Source organism: Lepidochelys kempii, chromosome 10 (genome assembly GCF_965140265.1).
Source record: "Lepidochelys kempii isolate rLepKem1 chromosome 10, rLepKem1.hap2, whole genome shotgun sequence".
Classification (NCBI taxonomy): domain Eukaryota; kingdom Metazoa; phylum Chordata; order Testudines; family Cheloniidae; genus Lepidochelys; species Lepidochelys kempii.
The window spans coordinates 4,085,087-4,107,602 of NC_133265.1; the positions used below are offsets into that span (position 1 = coordinate 4,085,087).

The window sequence follows — 22,516 nt, forward strand, 5'->3', positions numbered from 1 at the left end:
GTAGTCCAGCGGAGCCATGTGCGCGGCAGCCCCGAGTCCCCTGCTGTCTGCGGGCGGCGGCGGCGGGAGGATGGTGACCAGGCAGCTGAGCAGGGCCCGAGGGGAGGCGGCAGCAGCAATAGGTACGAGAAGGTCAGAGCCCAGGGCTGCCCCCCCCTCCGCGGCAGCCCCCGAGCGGGGGGGGGCTCCCCCAGCATGAACTGGGGCTCGGGGGGAGCTGGAAGTGGGGGTGCATGGAGAGGGAGGGGCTGGGAGATGAAAGTGGGGGTGCATGGAGAGGGAGGGGCTGGGAGATGAAAGTGGGGTGCATGGAGAGGGAGGGGCTGGGAGATGAAAGTGGGGTGCATGGAGAGGGAGGGGCTGGGAGATGAAAGTGGGGGTGCATGGAGGGGGAAGGGGAGAGGACCTGGGGACAGGATGGAAGAACTGGAGGTGGGACTGGGAGATGAAAGTGGGGGTGCATGGAGGAGGCAGGGCTGGGAGAGATGGGGAGGGGCTGGAAGAAGCAAGTGGGGGTGCATGGAGGGGGAAGGGGAGAGGACCTGGGGACAGGATGGAAGAACTGGAGGTGGGACTGGGAGATGAAAGTGGGGTGCATGGAGAGGGAGGGGCTGGGAGATGAAAGTGGGGTGCATGGAGAGGGAGGGGCTGGGAGATGAAAGTGGGGGTGCATGGAGGAGGCAGGGCTGGGAGAGATGGGGAGGGGCTGGAAGAAGCAAGTGGGGGTGCATGGAGAGGGAGGGGCTGGGAGATGAAAGTGGGGTGCATGGAGAGGGAAGGGGAGTGGACCTGGGGACGGGATGGAAGAACTGGAGGTGGGGCTGGGAGATGAAAGTGGGGTGCACTGGGGGGGGCTAGGATGTGGGTTTGGAAGAGGATCTGACGTGGGGGGTGACTGGCTATGAGGGGATGTGAACTTTAAGGGGTGGCTCCCCTGCTGGAGCTGCTGCCTGCACCCACCTACTCCCGGGCCCTGTGCAGTCGCTGTTGTGAGAGCGTTGGCCCAGCTAATCCAACTCTGAGTTCCTGCTCACAGAGGTTACCGGTGGAACAGCCCCATCGGGTCACCAAGCCCATCCCCAGCCGGGAGGGCTGTCGGAGACCCCACAGAAGGGGCCATTAAACGGACTCTGCCCCTGGCATGACCCAGGAGGCAAGCTGGCTCCAGCGTAGCCCTGCACTGGCAGGCACCGGAGATAAGCGCTGCCGCGGCTCAGAAGGCAGCCCTTTGCGCGTGGTCCAGCCCTGTGCAGAGGCCAGAGACGTGATAGCATGTCATGCTGTGTGCGCGCTGTTACATGTGAAAGGGGCCATTTTCCAATAAGTTCTTATACATAAGTCTACACTGGAGAACTTGCCTTACTTGTATGTTGTGGACATGGTTGTGTTCCAGATGGGAGGGCTTGCGGGACAAGCAGGGCGTGGTGGAACCTTAGCCCGACTTTAGGCTGCATGGCTCCGCTGTATTGGTGTAGGGAGAAACTTGGCCCCCCTTATTCCAAAGGCTGTGGTCTGAAAGTCACGTTTCTCCGCTCTTTCAGGAAATCGGGCTCACAGCACGGCAGCCATCCCATCAAAGAGCAGCAGGAAGGGGAAGAAAGTCAGCGTTCTCTATGACTCTTTGGAAGGAGGCATTGCTGAGAAGGAGGAAACTGACTCCAAGAGACTGAAATGGGAGCCAGGGAACTGGAAGCAGCAGCTGGATAATATCCGGGAAATGAGACGGAATAAGGATGCTCCAGTGGATCAGATGGGGGCGGAGAAGTGTTTTGACACCAGCGCACCTCCAGAGGTAAAGCACGCAGCTCACCGCTCAACCTGAGAGCGTTAGCTGAGCAACAGACGATACTGTGCAACTTTCTCCAGCTCCAATAGATCTCACACTCCTTCATACTGGAGGGCAGGTACCCTACCCTAGTTTTACAGAGGTTCTGTGATTTGCCCAGGGATGTGTGTGTCTAGATATTTCTGCCGTGGAAAATAAGTTTGAAAGGTATGAGAACTCTAGGCCATGAGAAATGGTGTAAATTCCTCTGGTCACTCAGTGAGTGGTTTATCTTGCCAGATGAATGATGAGTTCTCCTTGGCAGTTCCTTGCTGGGCATGAAGGACGAAGAAGGGCTGTTCCATGGGGTGGTCAGTCATCCCATTCCCTGAACTTAACCGTCCCTTTCATCAGCCCTGATCTTGATGCCTCTGCTTTGATCTTGAGTGTTACAACTAAAGAGACGCTTCCCTGGTGGAAACCAGTATGATGAAGGGTTGCTGTGCTCCGACTTTTGTGACGGAGACTTAATCCTTTGGTCTGGAGGCCCAATGAGAGCTAATGGCAGGTCACTGTAAGATAAGGGGTGGACGCTGTTTTACTGTGGGGCCAGCGACACAGAGTTCAGCTGGGGATCCATGCCGTTCGTTTTGCTCCTCTCAGCCCTGCACACAAACAAACCTCGTATCCCCTACTGCTGCGTGGTAGGAGAGCACGTAGACGCACAGTGAGATAATTGTATCCTACAACCACGTACTTGGAAGCCACATCCAACAAAGGCCAATGCAGTCAGCCCCATCACACAGAGCTAAGTATTTAGCAAGTCAGAAGATGAGAACTGGGGGAGGGAGACTTGCCCTCACCTCTTGCTCATTCTGCCTCCACGAGCATCTGCCCTTGTTCATTCTCTAATAATATGTTAAGTGTTAGGAACCCTGTGGGGGGAAAAGACACACCAGAGGAAAGTGTGGAAAGTGCAAAGTGTGGTGAAGGAGCTCCCTTCAGTGCCAGGCTCTGGAGACATGCTATGGAACAACAGTGTGAATTTCCCCCGCTGTTCTCCACTCAGGCAGCAGCTCCAACATAGGGAGAGAAGTGGAGTGGCCAGCAGAGCTGTGCAAAACAGTCCTCCAGATCTGGAGGTTCATTTTTCACTCAAAACTTGAACCAGGTTTCTTAATTTTGTAGAGTTTAAGGCCAGAAGGGACCATTAGATCATCTCACCTGACCTCCTACATAGCTCTGCTAATTAATTTCCCCCCGTTACCCCATACTGACCCCTTAATTTGGGTTAGACTGAAGCATGTCAGCCCTCAGGAGACTGAACCGTGGTGTGCCAAAGGCAGAGAATAGGAGACAGGGGTGCCACCACCACCAACATGCTAGATGCTTTAGATAGCTAAAAACCGGTCCCTGGTGCAAGTAACTTCTAGTCTGCAGTCCACAAACACTGGGAGGGGGACAGTCAGGGGTGAAAAAAGAACTGGATAATTTCATGGAGGATAGGTCAATCAATGGATATTGGCCAAGATGGGAAGGGACTTAAACCTACACTTGGGGCAACTCTAACCCTCTGACTGCCAGAAGCTGGGAGTGGAAGACAAGTGGATCGCTGTATAACTGCTCTGTTCTGTACACTCCACCTGAAGCTCTGGTACAGGCCACTCTTAGAGACAGGATACTGGGCAAAACGGATCATGGTCCGACTCAACATGGCAGTTCTTATGTTCTTAATGAAGAGTGACGTATGCCACATGTGTGGTTTTTATTAGTGACGTGATTCTTTTTTTAATTCCATCTTAAATGGAGACACTTGCTGATGGGAAGCTTAAGGTTTGTGAGCCAGGGAGCAAGGTGATGTCTGGTTTTGAGCAGAAGCAATGGAAAAATATTCTGGTGGTCCCTGCCAATTGGTGTAGGCTGGTGGCTCATAAAGGCAGCTCCAGAAATCCCTTTGGGAGCCATGGATAAGTCTCATCTAGCTGATTAGTCTCAACAGTCTCCAGAGAGGGGAACCAGCATTAAGAGGAGCTGGGAAACCCACCTCTTCCCAAAATAAATCAATGTGAGCATTACTAATGGGATTCTCTCAACATAATTTCTGGTTGTTACACTGGTTTCTAGCAGGGAACTGCAATGGGGCATCTCCGGTAAAGGCGACTTGCAAGGACGGGGAGGGAAGGAAGTTGCTTGTCCCTTTTTGCTCTTCTCTGTTGGATAAAGGCAGCCTGCAGGTCTCCACACACCGGTGCCCTAGTTTAATGTAAGTTCTAAAATGACTTCAGTTAGACCAGTGCAAAGGCTGGTTGGATGCTCTTATTTTGGGTTAGCTGAAGTTCATAAGAGACAGCTTTAAGAAACTGAAATGAGCCCTCCAACCAATTAAGAGCATCCACACAGGAGTTTGCAGCTATTTTAATATGTTTAAAAACTGATTTCACTGGTGCCACTGTCTCGGGTAGAAAAGGCCTAAGCGGATTATAGGCTGTTGCCCTCTCCCCTCAGCCCAGGAAGGATTAAATGCCTCACCCAGATTCTGTCCAGGCCCTTCCTTCCGGGCACAGTTTATTATGGCAATACTAAACTTGCAGAGTAACACAAAACCAAGCTGTTCCCCTGCCCAAAACTGTCTGCAGGGGCCCAGAGGCTTTTCTCCTTGGGTCTCTTCCTCCTGCTGCAGGCCAAACAGCTTGCTGCAGTTTCTCCTCAGCTGAGCTCTTTCAGCCTTTATAGGAAGTTGGGGGGGGGGCTTTCCAGCTGGGTCTGATTATCCCCTTTCCCAGGCCCAACCCCTTTTTCTTAAAGGGGCTCTGCCTCAGAACAGGGCTGGCTGGCCCCATTTCCCCATCGCCCATAAAGGGACAAACCACCCAGTTACGCCCAGCCACACAGGAGCCTTGTACTGGTTTAACTAAAGGAGCGTGAGTTTGTACCTAGAGCGCGCAAGGTCTTACAATAATAGACTTGCCGTGCCCTTTGTGTTTGAGTCTGGACATGTGGTTTGGGAGAGCTCTCGGCCTGTAACTGAAGAGGCAAAGGTGTTGGCCCTCTGCCAAAGGAACTTTAGGGTCCGTGTCTAGATATTTGAGTTAAATAGATAGTAATAGAGTTTTAAACAGTCTGTGTGCAAATCCCTTCTCGGTTATGCTTTTTTCTTAGATGGCTTATCTGATGATGTAATCCTGCCAGTTCTCTCGTCAGCCACAGAGTTTTGCAGGATCTAAAGAGCAGACAAGACTTAAATCTTTAACACAAAGAACAAAGCAGAATTGCGGGGGGAGCAGAAGGAAACTTTCCAGGCTGCTTTTATGCACTATAAAGAAGCAAAAAAGGACACACATCTAGTATTTCTCCCCCTTCGTTCACCATTAAGAAAACATTTGTTTAAAAACGCGGGCGTGCTGAGAATGGTGCTGTGCTTCCCCAAGTCCCTGGCACAGACTCAGAGGCCCAGAATGACGCAGTCCTCCAAAGGGAGCATCTGCACACATCTGCAACAGTACAAAAAACAAACCCTGGTGCAATATTGTGATGGGAGGCTGCAGGGAGACTCTATCAAATGGCATTGTTTGTGTGAAAACATTTAGATAAAGGGCAGGCTGACTCTGGTGATCTCTGCATAACAGCTCGGCAACATATACTTGAGAAGCCCACAGGGCTCCAAAGGGACAATATTGAAGATGCAACTGGGTAGATTTATTTGACATATTGCTCTTCTTGTAATCTCTGGCCCCAGGACTGGGGTCATGTTCTAGTCTGAAGTCCCTAGTGAAAATGGTTAGCTTCTGCTTTAGTCTGAGACAGCGTGTGACACCGTAAAGAAACATCAACCAGCACAAAGTGATACTCTGGGGTTAAAGAGAACCGCAAGTCCTCACTGGGAAATAACTCTTTTCCCTAAGGGAATAGACTTATTCCTTCCAAGATAAACCTAGGCATTGTAATAACCCCTAGCACAATAACCCTGGGCTTTTCCGGCTGCTGGCCAGAACTTTCAAGGGCTGTTTTTAGGGGGTTGAGGAGTCTGAAGCTGGAATTGTAGCCCAAATGTTCTGCAATCATCTTAGTCAGCTACGCTAGCCCCCAGCACCAGGTGCCTAGCTGGGAAGACGGGGTCTGCAGTGGAGAGTCACAGAGGGGAGGAAATTCTAGCTCAGTGGTAAAGTAGGAATTAAAGACACCACATCACATTCTGCTCCATTACACCAGAGCAACTTCACTCACTTCAGTGAAGTGCCTCCAGACTGACGCTGGTGTGAGATCAGAATTCAGCCAACGAGGGTATTTCTGGTGACCATGCCACGTGCTGGATAGTGTTATGAGGCCTGAGTCTGGAGAAACAAATTCATCTCAATGAAATGCTCTGTCCAGAGTAGTCCAGCAATTCAATGTCTCATTACATATTTGATTTTAATTTCTAAGGGCTTGTCTACATGGTGAGTTATTGTGTGGTAAGTCAGCATGTGACCCTGCAGTGCACTAGTTTGCTGGACTAGAATGTCCCATGTGAGGGACTTTCACTGCAGTGCCCATGTGGGACGTTACTGCGTGGCAAGCTGGCGCACTGTAGATCCACGCCCTGGCTGGCCCTGCACTAACCCGGAGACAAGCCCTTAGTCTGGGACTTTCAAAGAGGCCTGTGGGAATCAGACATCCAAATCCCATTGAAATCCAATAGGAGTCAGGTGGGTGTGACTTAGAAGCACAAATCCAATGGAAAGTCAAGGGCATGTGCTCCTAAATCACCTAGGCATTTCTGAACATCCCAGCTCTATCTTTCAACTGTTAAGCTTGCGGAGATGCCAATTCCATGGACATGAACTCCAGCGAGTTATTATAATAACTCACTGTTGCTCTTCTGTAAGGAGTGATTACCTCAGAGGAAAACGTTAGGGGTTTTGGGGAGACGGAAGTCGATGCAATTTCTGACTCTTCTCGGCTGCAATCTCTTTTATTTAAGTAATAAGGTAAGAGCTGAGGTGAGGCCCACGTGGTACAGATTGATAAGCACGTCACTTGTGTGTGTTGCTGCACCCCACTGGCTTGCAGACCCCAGACCCAGAACTTTCAGGATCCCAGCCCTGACTAGTCCAGTGGTCTCTGACACTCCATCTCCCATCTCACCCTCTAGGTGATGCGCTATCAGGTTCTGCTGTCGCTGATGCTGTCCAGCCAGACCAAAGATCAGGTGACCTCAGCAGCCATGTCGCGCCTGCGGGAGCATGGTCTCACGGTGGACAACATTCTGCAGACAGATGACGTGACTCTGGGGCAGCTCATTTACCCAGTGGGATTCTGGAAGGTGAGTGCCGGACCATAGTGGTCGTGGATGGCCGCGTGTCTAAGCAGAAGTCGAATAATGCCCTTGGTCCCCAAACTGTTGGAGCTGCCTCAGGAATATCCGAGGCACAAAGAGATGAGTCGGATCGGGGTGGTTGGATCAGCCTTTGCAAGCTTCACCCCCTTCTTCCATAAAAATTATCCAAATGACCTGTGATGGCAACTGGGAACCACCTCTGCTTCAAGTGACTTGTCCTCAGTCTGTCGTTGCCTATTTATTTATCTTGACTTCTTCCAAAGCAGTGCCCCTTGTTGTTCCATTCATGCTCCCTACCTCTCTTACTCTCCTTTGCTACTCTCACCTCTTCCACTCACCTGCTAGCGAGAATTCTATCCTTTCTCCCTTTACGTGTATTTCCTTTTTTTTCACCCCCACCATAGACCCTCATTTCTTCCTCCTTGCTGCAGGCAATCATGTATCATGTCCTGCTTATGAGAGACTCCATCCTGATCCGCTGTAATTTGGAAGCCGTATTTTATCCCAGTTTTAGCAATCTGTATCCAGGACAAGAGTGCACTTGTTGGCATCATCCCAGGCATGGTTCGAGGTGATCACATTACAGCTTCTTGCTATATTGGATAAATCTAGGACATGGTTTGTATTTTCCTCCACAAACTCATGTCAGTTCCCTCAAATGAAGGAAATAGTTCTGTTGTCTAGTCCATGTTCCTCCTCTGCATTTCTTGGATGGGAACTTAGTTTGCTTTGGTTTCCCAGAACAAGGTGAAGTACATAAAACAGACGACCGCAATCCTGAAGCAGCAATATGGGAGTGACGTCCCCAGTACCGTTGCGGAGCTGATGAACCTGCCGGGAGTTGGGCCCAAGATGGCCCACTTGCTCATGGACATTGCCTGGAACAACGTGACTGGGATCGGTATGTTTTGCAGTGTGTAGGGCGCTGCTCTCCCGTGATCCACCCACGTTTCCCAATCCTTATCTTTCCTAATCCATTGCTTGTAACATCATAATACCTTGCTCTTATAGGGAGCTTTTCAACCATAGATCTCTATACCTGAAGGATTCTAAGGCTGGTGAAGTCACTTGGGCTAGTCGCTTATTCTGCCTGGATTTACTTATTTGCAAAATGGGTCTAATTGCTACCTCCTACGTGTGCTCATTAAGAATAAAGGCATTGCTTAATTAATAATAACTAGCGATGTGTGGTGACCTGTATCACACTTTAAGGTCCCCTGATGAAAAGCGCAAAGCAACGGAGATGTAATTCCACGATGCCTCTGTTAAATAACAACATATTTTTTGTTTAAACAAATCTCACTTCAGAAATGGTCTTTTAGGGCCAGCTGGAGAAAGGACCGAGGTAGTCTGAATTTTGCAACTATACTTAGAAAGAGCTTAGTTGCGGACAGTCCCTGGGAGGATTTTGTTTGAAACTGGCTGTTTTAGGTTGAATTGGAATTAATTTTAATTCCTAGCCACAAGTTTCCTTGTGGAATTGTCAGCCAAGAGGTTTGTGGCAATCAGTGTCTTTGTTTCTCTGCCCTGTTTCTGGTACTGGAAACTTTATAAAGTTGGAGGCCTAGATAGCACTGTATTCAGGTCCTGTTTCGACGTCTTCAGCTGATCATTTGAAGCCTTCTTGGATTTATAGTGGGAATGGGCCTCAGCGGCTCGGTTGGATTGGAGTGAGGTTCTGGTAGCGATTGTACCCCTTCATTTTAAAGGAACGTAATTTGGGTAAGGCAGGATTTTGATTTAGCTCATCAGGGCCAGCAGGTGGCACTGCCATATTAGCTTTTCTGTTAGGCTAAGACGGAGCTCCAGGTATGCATCAAGGTCTGTGGGGACAGATTAATATTCCAAGTGTGTTTGGTGCTTAATCAGAGAGAGTCATGGGAAACCTGGTAATGCTACCACCTGATGAATGACGCCTGCTCGGAGTGAAAATTCAATACCAAGTTCAACACAGGCCACAACTGTGTCTTGAAACTCGGCTTTACCAAGCGTGGTTCTTGCACTAGACTGACAAGCTTTTGAGTCTGTTGTTCCTGCTGAACAGTTAATCCGCTGTTGGGGAGGAGAGTCCAGAGGGAGCTCTGATAGCTTTCCAAGGAATTGTATGCAGTGTTTTGATTTAGGAGGCAAAGCTATACTCTTCCTGTTTACAGCCATTTCCTGGGTTTTGTTCAATTAGCAACAGAAGGACCAGTCTTGTCACGGCTGATCTAACAATAGTCTACTTTTGTGCTTGGAGCCTTTCATCTGAAATTCTCAAAGCACTTTTCAAACATTCCCTGAGCCTTCCAAACTCTTTGTGTACCATTATTAAATGCATTTCCTGGGGAAACGAAGGGGCAGCGTTTGCAGCTTGCCTAATGTCAGCTGAGGCCACTGCAGGAAGAGAACCCAGAAGTCCTGGCCCCCAGTCCTGTGCCCTGCTAGATCACACCGCCACAAAGAAAACTGTTTATGGTGAAACAAACTGTAAGTCAAATGGGTTGGCTTTCTCACAGTGGGCAGCCTGTGGCCCCAGTCTGCTCAGAGCGATGTCGCCCTGGGAAAATCATGGCTTCCTTCAAAGCCACGTCCCACCACTTTTGGGCCATATGTCTAGAGAGGAGCCTCCTCTCTATAGCATCCTCGTAAAGTTCTTGAGATGATCAGCGACATCTCATGACTTAATCATCGTGATCCCTGCAGAGAGGTAACCCCACTTGATGCTGAGACCCACCTAGCAAACCCCTGATGCAGAGAACTCCCTCACTGAAGTCAAAGGGACTTCTAGGATCAGGCTCTCAGTGAAGAGAAGTCTTTTCGATTATGTGAATGCACGCGCGCACACACCCCTGCCCCCTCCCCCCGATTTATCATCCTTCAAGATATAACTAAAATGGCCAAACTCCCGGCAGTGGCCTTTGGGGCTTGGCGGCTGCTGTTTTCTAGCCTTCCCATATTAATCCATTGGCAGTGCAGATGTCATGGTTGCAGCTGGAAAGGGCTTTGACTTTCTGCTCAGCCTGGTTCTGAGCCATTCTGAGCTGGCTCGCATCCTTTCCTGACACCCTGTCTGGCCATAATGCTTCTACGCTGTTCTGTGGCTTGGCAGGGCTTGGGTCTTACAGTAACCCTCAGCCCTGAGTGCTGCTAACCCTGGTAGATCAGCATTGCTGCAGGGACTCCCAGTGGATCAGTGGGAACATGTGGGAGCTTGGTGCTTTGGTAAATCGGTGCACTTCTTTCGGCTCCATACCTCGAGGGTCCTGTATTTGGAAATCCTCCTCTGGCACATTTTCCCTTGCTGCGTACTTAAAGAATAAAGTACCAGTAACTTAATTACTGGGACAAAGTACATCTTAAAACACCTGAGCATTGTTTAATTAACTCCGTAATTATTGGCTACTTAATCACTGAAATACAAATATTGTAACAATCCTGACCTTTGGGGGCTATGTAGGACATGTGCTGGCTGCCTCGGTTTCAGAATGCTGCTAATGCTGCTGGTTTTGACCCAGCTTCCAGACCGGTTAGGGCTTTCTGTCTGAAAGATCAGCTGTGTCCCTGGGTGATGCTGCCATGCCTGCTATCCATGTAGACACCAGAGCTCCTGTGAGATGAGAGGAGGCCACAGGCCATTCTCCAGGTGTGACTCTGAAATTCACTGCCCATCCTTTGGTCTGAGAGCACCTGAATCTTTTGACCTTCAGGGCCCCTTGCAAGCTGTTCTGTGTTGAGGGAAGTGGGAGGGGTGGAGAATTTGGGGGAAGAGCGGGAGATTTTCATTTGGTGACGTGGTGAGGACTGGCTTTTGTAGGTGTTGGGTTTTTGGGGCCGGGGGGTTTGAACACACCGAAAGCTCCAAGCGCTGTGGATGACCGGAGTGGGACTGTGAGGGTTTACTGAACGAACAAACAGAAATCACAATGAGCAAACCCATTCTTCCTCTGGGGAGTCAGCATTCTGTTCATTCAGCCCTTACGGGTACAATACACACAGAAAACACTGCTATGGAGCCAGACCAATTACGATAAACGAAGTGCCCTCCTGCTGCTAGCAAGCTGACAAATACGTCACCCACCTGGGCCATTTCTGTGACCTCTGTTGTACAACCCGCGTCCTCCTGGCTGTGTAGCGTTGATGGAATGAGCTGGGAATGGAAGGAGCTCTTTTTCCTTCTTGTCCATGCTCTGTCATCTGCTCCTGCATTTCTGATTAACAATCTGAGATTAGCCTGGTAGCTACCAGAACAGGAGAATGAATAACTCTGCCTCCCCCACCCCCAAGACATTAGTCATAACTCCAAGCAAGTCTTGGTTTAATCCATGTTCTCATAGGGAAGTGCCAAAAATAATTGCTCTGAAATATGCCAGCAAGTAGCCCCAACACACGGGCAAGACACTGGGGACATGGACTAGCTGGGCAGTGTTAGGGGTTTCTCGGACTGGCAGAAAATTCAGAGGAAAAGGCAAAGTCTTACCTTGCATTAATCTGAGAACTCCGGTCCAGGGTCCTTGAGAGAGGCATCCGGTCCAGTGAATAGGGCAGTGGCCCGAGAGTCGCTCTCACCTCTGCTGCTGCCCAGCTGTGTGACCGTGGGCAAGTCACTTCCCCTCAGTTTCCACAGCCACCGGGTGGGCATGACACCGCCCCCTTTCCCATGGAAAGCATGCTGAGCTCTGTGGATGAAAAGCACTCTACAAGAGCGTGGTGGCATCAGTGAGACCAGCTCACACACTCCTTGCCATCTCGGGTGCGGAGGTTGGAGGTTGCCACGTATCTTCAAAGGCTAAAACCTCAGGACTGACAACCTGCCTGTTTGCAAAGGGTTCAGCTTAGGGCTGGGGATACATAAAACTAAGGAAAAAGCTACAAGCCAACTCAAGCCCCAAATCTTGGCACTTCTGAATGGCAGACTGGGAGGAGGGGGAGATTGTTTCACACTTTCACCATTGGCAAGACCTTGCTGTTCCTTCTTTGTGTCGATTTATGACACACCCACACACACGCTTCCTCCAGCTCTGGTACCCTGCCTCCTAGGGCCCTACTTTTGGACAGCAAAAACCCACTTGGCATCTGCCCTCAGATGGAAGAACCTCCCAATACAGCCTGGTGCATCTGCTATGGGTCCTGAGTGGACTGCTTCTTTAACTCCTTAGACCCTGCTTCCTCCTGACCCAGGTGTTCCCTCCTGACTCCAACCTCTCTGCTCCCCAGGTGTGGACACCCATGTGCACAGGATTTCTAACAGATTGAAATGGGTGAAGAAGGAAACTAAAACCCCTGAGGAGACCAGAGCGGCGCTGGAGGACTGGCTGCCCAGGTGAGGTGCCTCAAGCAACGGGGGATCTGGGCTGTTTTTCAGCTGCTGCTTGGCTCTGAAATCCTCTCACACACACAAACACACACACACACACCCGACAGTCCCCTCCTTCCTCCTCCTTGTCGTAATCTTCACAGGAAACCTCCACCTGCACTCCTTTCCCCAGTACCAGCCTGCAGCATCTTTTGTTCGTTGCTGTGGTTTATGGCAACAAGCAGCTACCGCATCCAGTGCGCAGAACCCTGCGGAGCTGTTTCCTACCCTGCCCCATGGCATTTTCAGTGAGCCTGTCCCCTCCCCATGTCACGGCCGCAGCAGGAAAGGAAGCCTGGCATTGCAGCACATAGGCCTGGGACTTATAACCGCAAGTTATTTCTTGTTTTCCCGGGGAGCATCACTCGTTCAGTTGTTTAGACAGTTCACAGACGTCCGAGATGGCTGAGACTTTAGTCACCCCTAGTCTGTGCTGCTGGACTTGTGCCCTATCGCGCATTCTCTACTGTCCAGTTTAGTTTAACACAGCCCAAGGCCATTGCTTCCCTTGGGAGGCCACTGCACCGTCTAATCGGGGTGATCTGTCTGCTGATCTCGTTCACCAGGGATGAACTCTGGCCGATATCTTAAATGATCAATTAGTTTCTCTGTGTATCAGAGACTCATAACAGGCGCTGAACAGGAAGGAAACCCCACCAAGTGCTCCAAACCAGCGCTCCACTCTGTGTGCGGTGGCCTCTGGAATGTGTAAGGCCCGGCCACGGGTGCAGTGGGGTTTCGGTGCCAGTGTATCGCACAGCCAGCAGCCATATTGTGAGCTCAGGTAGAAGCCTGTCTTCAGTCCTGCCCAGCAGCAGCATTTACAAAACTCCTCTCCCTTCTGGGTCTGTAGGGATCTCTGGAGTGAGATAAACTGGCTTCTCGTGGGCTTCGGCCAGCAGATCTGCCTGCCTGTGAACCCTCGCTGCAAAGAGTGCCTCAACAGGGACGTCTGCCCGGCTGCAAAGAGATGCTGAGGGAATGGCTGCTCCTCCTAGAGCAACAGATCTGCACCGGGGTTGTGAAGCCGCTGGACTCTGAGCCCCAGTAAGACTGCATTGGGCCTGGAGCAAGGAGGGGATGGGGGAGAGGAGACCTCGTGCTGCGGAGAGATGGGATGGGAATCAGCAGCTACCCAGCAATAGCAGATCTCTGAGGAGGAAAAGCTCTCTGAAATGCAGCCGTCCCGCTGAGTCCGCTCTGCAGGCAGTCCCTGGGTGTGGGGCATCTAACACAAACACTGCGCAGGGACAGTGGGAATGGGGAAATGCTACACGCTGCAGTGTCTGATGGAGCCGGAAGGAGACCTCCGCCAGCTCGGTGCCCGGCCATGGCCGGAGTCCCTGCCTCAAGCTGATTGGGCACAAACTGGTTTAAGAAAGGTGGGTTTTTTTATTAAGGTTTTACTGACATCTCTACAGTGCAGGAGGAAACCGTGGTGGCCTCATTCCCCAACCCAGCTGCAAGGCATAGCGACTGAGCAGGGCAAGGTCCAGCTGGAGGCAGGGATGGGAGTATGGGGCAGACCAGGCAGCAGGGAAGCAGCCCTCCATGGGGCGGAATATTACATTAAAAAGGTACAATTCGGGCTTCATAAAGATGAGCCCAGCCACCCAGACCAGGAAATTGGGGCTTTGCTGGTAGCCAAGAACCAGGGAAGCATCGAGAGTGATGCAGAGAACGGCCAGCAGGGCCGTTCTTAAGTTCAGCTTCGGCAATGCTGCCCTGCTCTGAACACACTCTCCCTGTGGGAACTGTTTTGAGCTTGGGCCCTGATTCAGGACAGCACTTCAAGCATGTGTTTCAACCTTACTGAAGTCTGCAGGATTTAAGCACATGCATAAATGCTTTCCTTTGACACCTGCCACAATGGGGATGTAAACATACCTCTATTTCTGATCCTGGTGCTGGGTCTGCCTTTCAAAGGGTGCTGGATTGCAAAGGGGTTTGTCAAATGGGTTTGAAATTTGGAGTGGTCAGCTATTTGAATTTTGGGTGTGGGGGGAATCTGTCACAGAACCACCCATTCCTGTAGCAGCTGTGGTGGTTTGGCTTAATCAGATGATAAATATTGTTTTGACTGATCCTTCCTGTGTCCAGATTTAACCCATAAAGAACTGGGGGCCAACTGAAATGGAAACAGGAGAACACCTCAGCCAACTTTATCACAGCTGGGGGTTGGGGAAGGAAACAGAAAATCCCCCTAAATACTGCAGGAATTCCCCCATGGGACTCTAGTGTGCTTCCAAGCAGCCCTGCATTGAAGTCCAGAGCGTCAGAGAGATTTAGTTGCCTTTGAGGAGCTGAGCCCAAGCTGGGGGAAACTTTGCTACTGAAATGGTTAAGATTCCAACAGCTTGTTCTTGCACAAGCATCACGCAAACTTTGCCTAGCACAGGGGCTAAATCAGCAATGGGCTGGAGTGGAAGGGCTGCTTCATTTTGTTTGCATAATACTGCGTAATCTTTATTCCAGAGCTGTCACCCACGCAGCCTACACATCACATCTGCGGTGCTCGGTCCTGACCGAGCCAGGCTCTTTGGCTCAGGTGTAAGAACTGCAGGTTGGGAGTTTGTCTCTGTATTAAAGGTGGGGACATCCAGAGAGGGACATCCAGCATGTGCTTTTTCCTTTTCTTTTTTTGGCTTCTTTCTAATGTTTAATGGATGCCTGCAAAGTTATGCTCTTTCCCTGCCCCCATTCCACATCAGAAACTGAAGTCTGATCTACAGTGAGGCCTACTTAAAGCTGGAGAAGTAGCGGGTGTATAACATCAGAAACACCAAGGAAGAGAGCTGATTGAGAGAAGTGATTTTTTTTTATAAACTTTTAAAATGTTTAGATTATGCCTCTTTATCCCCAACACTTGGGCAAAAAGTTCTTTGTGCTAAAGATTCCCTGTACCCAGCTTTTTCCAATTAAGTGTTGAGAAATATGGATTTCAGAGTCATGAAATGAAGCCAGTACTAGACATTCTTAAATTTCAGAAAGTAGTAAACCAAAATCAAACCTTTCAGGCCCCCTTATACCTCCAAGAAGCTAAAAAGGGCACCAACAATTTTCCTCTGTTGCAAGTCACCATTCAAAGCGACAATTATTAACCCATTGCAGAACTGCAGAGGTTGTTTGGCCCACTCTTCTAACCAGCCAGTGAAGGGAATGGAATTTAATAACACACACTCTTGTGCTTCCTTTCTGAAGCTCTTTACAACACCAAGACTGAAATGAAGAACAGACTAATTACCCTTTTAAGCTGTACATGGCAAAACAAAGTTTATTATTGACATTACAGTATACATTGTCTTTACAATGCAGATAACAACAGCTTTATACTTGTATTGGTTTTTCAAGTTAAATGTACAGAAACTGAATAATTATTATTACAGAGCTACTAGATGTCAGAAATAGCGATAAGTGCTTAACCATGAGCTGTTTCCATGGCCTATGCAGCGATAATTTTAAAATCTTCTTGGTACATATTTGCATACCTGATTTCTTTTGATCAGCATTAAAAAGAAAACACAACCATGCTATTTTTCCCTCAACTACATTGGTTCTGTCTTATGCAAGTAATATGGTATTTACAGGCTTTTAGAGAATGACCTCCTTGTTTGCTATGCTGTATTTTAACATCTACCTTGCAATGTAACTGGGGAGCTTTTGCCCCTAGCAGACGCACATACTGTCTCTGGCTTGGTTGGAAGTGCAGGGATTGAAAGCAATCTGCATGTCATGAGCGTAAGGATTCTTGTGTTACTGACTTCTCAGAGTAGCAACTGTTTGTTGTGGCTAACAGCAAGCAGCCCCCCCGTCTCCCTCTGCCATCAAATTGTCTTTTGAAACACGCAAGGTAAGAGGCCAAGATGAGACTCCTGTAGGGAAAAAAAGCTCTAAACTTCTTACTAACTCTCTCCCACCTGGTGTCAGTCCCAGGGTTTACAGCCAAACACCAGCAGAGATTTCTTTCCAAGATCCTATTTGCATCCATTTGCCCCACTAACACTGTATATCCTCCCTAAAAGAAAGCCCAGCCAAAAGCCCTGTCTTCAGTATGGTCACAGCTTTGTACTTCACTGGTCCCTGCAAAGAAGCCAAAGACCCCCTGGGCAGTTGCTACAGCGTCCGGCCCGTCCCCTCCTTCCCCACAGTGCTGCGATACATCCATCTACTGACAGGAACAGTAAATGTTATAAGGCACCTTTTGTAGCTCAGTATTATGAAATATACACAGAACCTTAACAAGACCATAGTGCACGAAGTCAAAGGCCACTTGTCCATTATACGGAGTCTGAGGGCAACCTGGGGCCAAAAAACTGAACCATGTGCTTTATCGTAAATACTATTGCAAATCTTACGTTCTTGCCCTAGTGTGTCATTAGTTGGGGGGGGGGGAGAGAGTGGTCATTTACCTAAACTGTCTGCCCCGCCCAGTCCCCACTCCACCTGCTTTTTTAATACTATTTTTGCCATTGTTACAAAATACACGTCAGCCAAAAAGGCTGTTTTGTTAGCTTTTGGGAAGAAGGCAACGGGAATCGTCCCGCTCTCTACGGCAGCGATCCAGCCCAGTACAACTCCTGCCTGGAAGCCATTAGTACACGTTTAATTTACTCTTCGTTAGTGTCCCTCATTTGAAGCCCGAGGTAAGTAGTGAAGATTTTATGCTAGTTTAGTCCTGGCTATGTAAGATAGCTTTAATGGTACATTTTAACATTGAGAGCAGGGTGTTTTCAAAGAGGGGCCTAAAGCCAAAGCAGTTGTCTGCCCCGCCAACCCTGCTGCCTGTTTAAAAGTTAGGATAATACGGTGTGGACCAGCAGATAGTATTCCGTCTTCCCATAAGACAATCCACATGCCAGATCACATTGCTACAACGGGCCCAGCCCAACATAAGACAACAGAGAGAGCTTGCTTGTTATTCTTCCAGGTTGGCAATGCAGCTGGTGAGAGATCAGCAGGAAAATGGGAGAGGTTTAAAACCTGAGTCAGAAATAGCAAAGCAGTTTCGGTTTGTGGCTTGGTTCTGAAGCCAGCATGTGAATGGAAGAGCGGCCGCTGGATTGCTCCTGCTTGAAGCCCTGTTTTCATGAGTGCCTCCCAAAGCAGGGTCTTCAAGGATTTCCGTTCCCAGCTGATGAGACACTCACTTGTGCTTCTTTGAAGTCCGCCTGAAGAGCCATGTTTCCAGTGTCTCATTAAGTTTGTTCTCACAGGGCTTCCAATAGAGATTGGGGACAGAAATCCTTGCGTGTGGATGTGCTAACAGGAAACACAGACATTCCTTTATTGTCAGGGGCAGGGGGCAGCTTATTCCCCTCCTCTCCTGCCATTTCTGCATTTTATTATGCACATCTGAGGCTTGGGTTGTTGGGTTTTGTGGGGTTTTTTCTTTTTAAGTCCTACCATTTTCTCAACACCCAGAGTTTGTTTTGAGGGCAGGCGGGGGTGGAGCACAGAAGGGAAAAGGTTTGCTGAGAAAAGGGCTTTTATTGCACTGGTTAAAGGGATCCCGGGGGAGAGCGGTTCCAGCATTAACGAGAAACAGATGGGAAATTTTCTTTTTTACACCAAAAACAAACAAAAAACCCCACCAACCCTTCTAAATCAATAAAGAAGCCAACAAGAGAGAAATGTATAGCCACTCACCAATCTCCCACCATGAGAATATTGAACATTGTAGCTCGAGTGGGATTTTTTCCATTTTTTTTTAAACAAACTAGAATATTTTGAATTGAAACAAACGAGAGTGTGCAGTTTGGGAGCCCTCGGTGTGAGCCTTTTAAACAGGAATGCATAATATCCCTCTTGGGATTCTGCGGGGGAGGCCTCAAAATAGTAAAAACCAAAATAAAGCAGGTAAGAAGCAAAAGTGAAATCTTTCCAGTGTTCCCTCAGCAGCAATGTGGGAACTGCAGGCAGCCGGGTGAATGCTGGGAGGAGCTTTGGTCACATTTCTACTGGAATCACTTGTCCATAAAAGACACTTTTTAAAAATTTGCCTTGCAAAAAGCGACCAATGAAGAGCAGAGCACAAAGCGTCTTGGGTCAACAGCCAGAAATGGGGCTGGGGCGCGTTGGAGATGTTCAGTTTGGAGGGTGGGGAGAAGGGGAAGAGCTGCTGTCCGGGCTCAGAAGTTGCTGAAAATCTCCCGTTTCTTGTTCCAGTCCATCTGTGGAGCCCTTTTGTTCACCCGCTTGGCGCGCGCTTTCTCTTTAGCCTCTGCCGCAGTCGGGCTCAGGTTCAGGCCACTTTCCTCGAATGGGTCCTTCTTCTCAGACTCTCCCTCCTGCAAAGAGGAAGAAGACATAAGACATAAAAAGCTTTCCTGTTACTGTTCTGGTGTATTGTGGTGTAATATGCTGGGTGGTGTAGCTGTGTCCGTGGAAATGGGCATGCTTGGGTGCAACAGTGCCCTCTGCAAGAATACAATGGGCTGACTGGGGTGGGTGTATGTGTGTCCGATTACATCTCCCCCTGGATGGCACATCAGGCCTATGCCTGTGATTATCTTGCCTTCTAACACCTCATCTACATAAAACCTTACAGAGAACTAGGGCAGATTCTCCTTAAGGGCATATGATAAGAAGCCTGTGTTTTGTGGAGCAGACCATCGAGTTTGTCAGGTTTGTGGTTTAAGTGGCGACCCGGGTGTCTTTGTGGCCAGAGATTTAATTACAATATTGGAGGGGAGAATATGCCCTGAAGAACGTGTTGCTGCTGTTACTGGAACTGGAAAAGCCGAAGCACAAACATGCGGTTCCATTGCCAAAGGTGAGACGGAACCACATTTGGAAACACAAAATTAAGCCCCTAGTGACAGTAAAAGCTTGCCTAAGAGGAAGCAAGATGGAATAACAGCGAGCTCTGTGGAAGCACAAACTTGCTCGTTACAATAGGGCACTGCACACCATGTTTCACTGAGGACCACAACTGAGTTCCTGGTTCAGTTACATTACGGTCTTGGTTAGCTATAGCTGTGGTGTTCAGAGTGGCTGAGAACCCTAGCTGGGTTTTTTTCAGCTGGATGGCTTTAAAAAGGCCACACCTAGCACTGCATTGCAAAGCCACCAGCTGTTACAATGCAAATATTTGCTTACAGGCGACTGAGCTCTGCCCACATGTAATGAGAATAGCACATTGGGAGCTGCCCAATAAAAAGCAGAACAATCCAACATTCTTTTTCCCAGTTCAGTGGGATATTTAGGAGAGATGGTTCCAATGCGTCTTGTATGAAACTTGATTCATAGCTTCCCCCCCTCAATAAACCCTCTGAGCAAAACCCCAATGGCCTGTAAGTTCGTTACAGCCCTCTTATTTCTGTAATGGGCAAAAGATGGGACTTCAGATCCCTAGGGAACAATTAATACGCAGGATGAAGTGCTTTCAGCTAAGTATCTATTAGTCTTCTGAAGAGACATTTTACTGCAGGCCTTAAATTGCATTACTGCACTACCCTCTTCATGCTAAGAACAAAGATTATTTAATTGGGACTCAGTCCATTAACTTGCACTGGCAGAGCATTGGAGCACAAGGAAGTATCTTTTCTGCTATGACTTCTTTAGTTAGAATGTTCGTATCATAGACAGGCTGAATATGGAGCTTAATTTAAAGCTTACTGCTTCAGGAATTGCATTTGCATTGAGCAGGTTTTTGTGAGAGAACCTGCATTCAGGAAAGAGCTACAAAGTGAAGCTCAAAAGTTGGAAAGACATTCGCATTTTCAGCCCCGTCATAAAATCATGAAGTTCTTAGGTAGAAAACTGGGCTAAAGGCCTGATTCTTCATTGCCTTGTGTGGTCATTTACACCAGGAAAAAGTGTAAAATGCCACCCAATCTGAATAGTAGGATTTTATACTCACTTTGCACTGCTGGAAGCGATTTCACCAGGTGCAATAAAATGGAGAGACATGCCCTTCAAGTTTAAGGGAAGTTTTTAGAGCCATTTGTCTGCACCACTCTCACTGACACCATGCAGCTGAAACTCCAACCGACACTTCCAGCGTTTACCCCCAAAATGGCCATGGCCACTTTTTTCAAACTGAGGTGTCTAAGTTAGGCACCTGAATGAAAATGGCCAGATTTCAGGGGTACAGATCACCAATTCTTCCACTGATTCAATCTCTGAAAATCAGGTCACTTTTATTAAGCACCTAACTATGAATTCAGATACCTAACTTTAGAACACTTTGTTCATGGTTTTTTAAAAAGTGATTTATTTTGGGTGCCTACATTTTTAGACATGCAATATATGACACCTTCAAGGGACCTGATTTCAGAGGGTGGGTGCTCAGTATTTTCTGAAATTTTAGGCTCTTTAGGATGTTTCTAGTTGGGCACAAAAATCAGAGACATCCAGAGTCAAGTCACTTTTCCAAATCGGGGCTTTTGGCTGATGCATTTCTTTATTTTTAGTGAACAATTCCAAGGCATGACAAGAATGAAAGTTAAAGGACACAACTCAAAACTTTAGAAATCACTTACTTCTTTTACTAACCACATGCTAAATTAGTAAAATTAGAAGTGTTATAAATCTAATCTTTTCTCTCTTTTAAGCCATGTGTTTGCTTTTAATCTTTCATTCAACTTTGAACAATGAAAGAGTGATCAATTTCAGTGTCCAATTCTGATTCTCAGGCCTTAGCACAATACTACAAAAAGTCTAGCTTTTCAGTAGGTAGAGAACAGTTTAATTTAAAAAAATAATCCTGAAATTTGTATTCAATTTTTTAATTAATGAAACATGTCTATACCTATTAGATATTGTAAAATCCTTCCATGCAACTGTATTTAATATGATTATATTTGAGGCATAAAATTAGCTGAATGTATACATTTCACTTAAACCTTATACCAGGCTAATGCAACGGTACCAGTGAACCCTTTTAATGAGGTAACCAATTGTCTCCCTCAGTTATTACTCTACTTCTCACCTGTCCCTTGTTTTAGACCCAAGTTTACCTCTAACCCATTTATTTCCCTTTTGGGTGCTAAATCATTTAGGCTAAAGCGTGACTTGTGACATTTAGGTTATAGAAAGTCTTGGTTCTGCATTGTGCTTCCTAAAACTGCTGGTTTCTGTGTGTCCTTAACTGGAATAAACAGGCTGAGAAGTCCAAATAATGCTGTGCAGTAAAGCCCTCCTCCTCCAAGCCACTCATGCTTAACTTTACACACCATGCCTAGCTTACTGACTTCACAGTACACAAAGGGGTTAAGTCTTTACAGGATGGGGGCCTAACTAAGTAAACAAATAAGCAGCACAACGGTGCATCAGAATCCTTGCAAAACTTGTTGTCTGTATTAATATGGGACATCTGCCTCTGGCAGAGGCCACATGAAACCAGGAAGCTTTCCTGTACCCCTGACAAAGAGTGGAAAGAATGCACAGTTTGGACTCCAGCACATGGAGTCAGTGGTTCACTCACAAGAGACAGAAGCAATCCAAGTAATTTGAGCCTCTCAGTAGTCCTTTTAAACTCCATTTAATCAAACCCTGCACATTTTAGCTTCTGCACAGCTTAAAGCAAGAACAAGTCATCATGGTTTTTAGTTTCTCCCCCCCCCCCAAAAAAAAAATGTAATTACATGTTTTAGTCGTGGGTTTGGGGTTTTTTCATTTGCTAGTTTTCAGTGGATTATTTTCCCTGCATTAACATTTTTTGCAACATCATCATATTGCATTTTCCCAACATCTTTCATCCCATGGGATCCTAGAACTACTTCAGAAACTATAGAGATTGCTCACCCATCATAGAAATGCACCCACCTCTGGGCTGGAAGCTGTTTAACAGCTCACAAGAACACTACATGTTAGTTTTGGGCAGGCAATGAAGAAGAAATCTTGTTGTCTAACTGCTGGGTGAGTTTAGAAAGGTACAATACAATTATACCCAACTCTGAACCTAAGACTGAAAGGGTATTTAATATGCATGTTTATAGAATATGAAAAAAGAACATTTGTAAAAATGTATTTTTACCTCTGATTCCTTCTCAGGACTTTGTAGATCGCTATGGGATGAAGACATGGATCCGCCGTTCAGCTGCTGGGAATGGAAATGTTAATATGTACATTGCAGATACACGCATAAAGTGAGATG

General features: G+C 47.9%; 2 protein-coding genes across 4 annotated transcripts in view; one reads left to right on the forward strand and one right to left on the reverse strand.

Moving 5' to 3' along the window:
• The first annotated feature begins 6 nt into the window (after positions 1-6).
• NTHL1 (nth like DNA glycosylase 1) lies at positions 7-18,496 on the forward strand. 2 transcript variants are annotated; one of them, XR_012161070.1, is made up of 7 exons: positions 7-122; positions 1,542-1,792; positions 6,897-7,067; positions 7,824-7,983; positions 12,279-12,384; positions 13,271-13,799; positions 14,893-18,496. XR_012161070.1 is itself a non-coding variant. In XM_073361718.1 (6 exons), the coding sequence occupies exons 1-6, from the start codon at positions 17-19 to the stop codon at positions 13,392-13,394; spliced, it is 918 nt and encodes a 305-aa protein (XP_073217819.1). In that variant the 5' UTR covers positions 7-16; the 3' UTR covers positions 13,395-18,496. The 2 variants fall into 2 exon arrangements, 1 of the variants encoding a protein (XP_073217819.1); XM_073361718.1 differs by having other exon boundaries at positions 13,271-18,496.
• The window catches only part of NHERF2 (NHERF family PDZ scaffold protein 2), a 97,630-nt gene continuing 90,777 nt past the window's right edge, over positions 15,664-22,516 (reverse strand). The window contains exons 6-7 of one of the 2 annotated variants that reach the window (XM_073361717.1): positions 22,397-22,459; positions 15,664-18,704 (exon numbers count right to left, since the gene is read on the reverse strand). In XM_073361717.1, coding sequence (XP_073217818.1) covers positions 18,546-18,704; positions 22,397-22,459 — 222 coding nt within the window. In that variant the 3' untranslated portion in view covers positions 15,664-18,545. Of the gene's footprint in view, positions 18,705-22,396; positions 22,463-22,516 lie in introns of both variants that reach the window. The other variant, XM_073361716.1, reaches the window with a different exon arrangement.

What these genes read in the sequence shown, in the direction of transcription:
- NTHL1 (XM_073361718.1), top strand. Translation starts at nt 17, where the DNA reads ATGTGCGCGGCAGCCCCGAGTCCCCTGCTGTCTGCGGGCGGCGGCGGC. An exon ending in ACACCAGCGCACCTCCAGAG is followed by an intron (nt 1,793 to 6,896) that starts GTAAAGCACGCA and finishes CTCACCCTCTAG; the next exon opens with GTGATGCGCTATCAGGTTCT. An exon ending in CTGGAGGACTGGCTGCCCAG is followed by an intron (nt 12,385 to 13,270) that starts GTGAGGTGCCTC and finishes CTGGGTCTGTAG; the next exon opens with GGATCTCTGGAGTGAGATAA.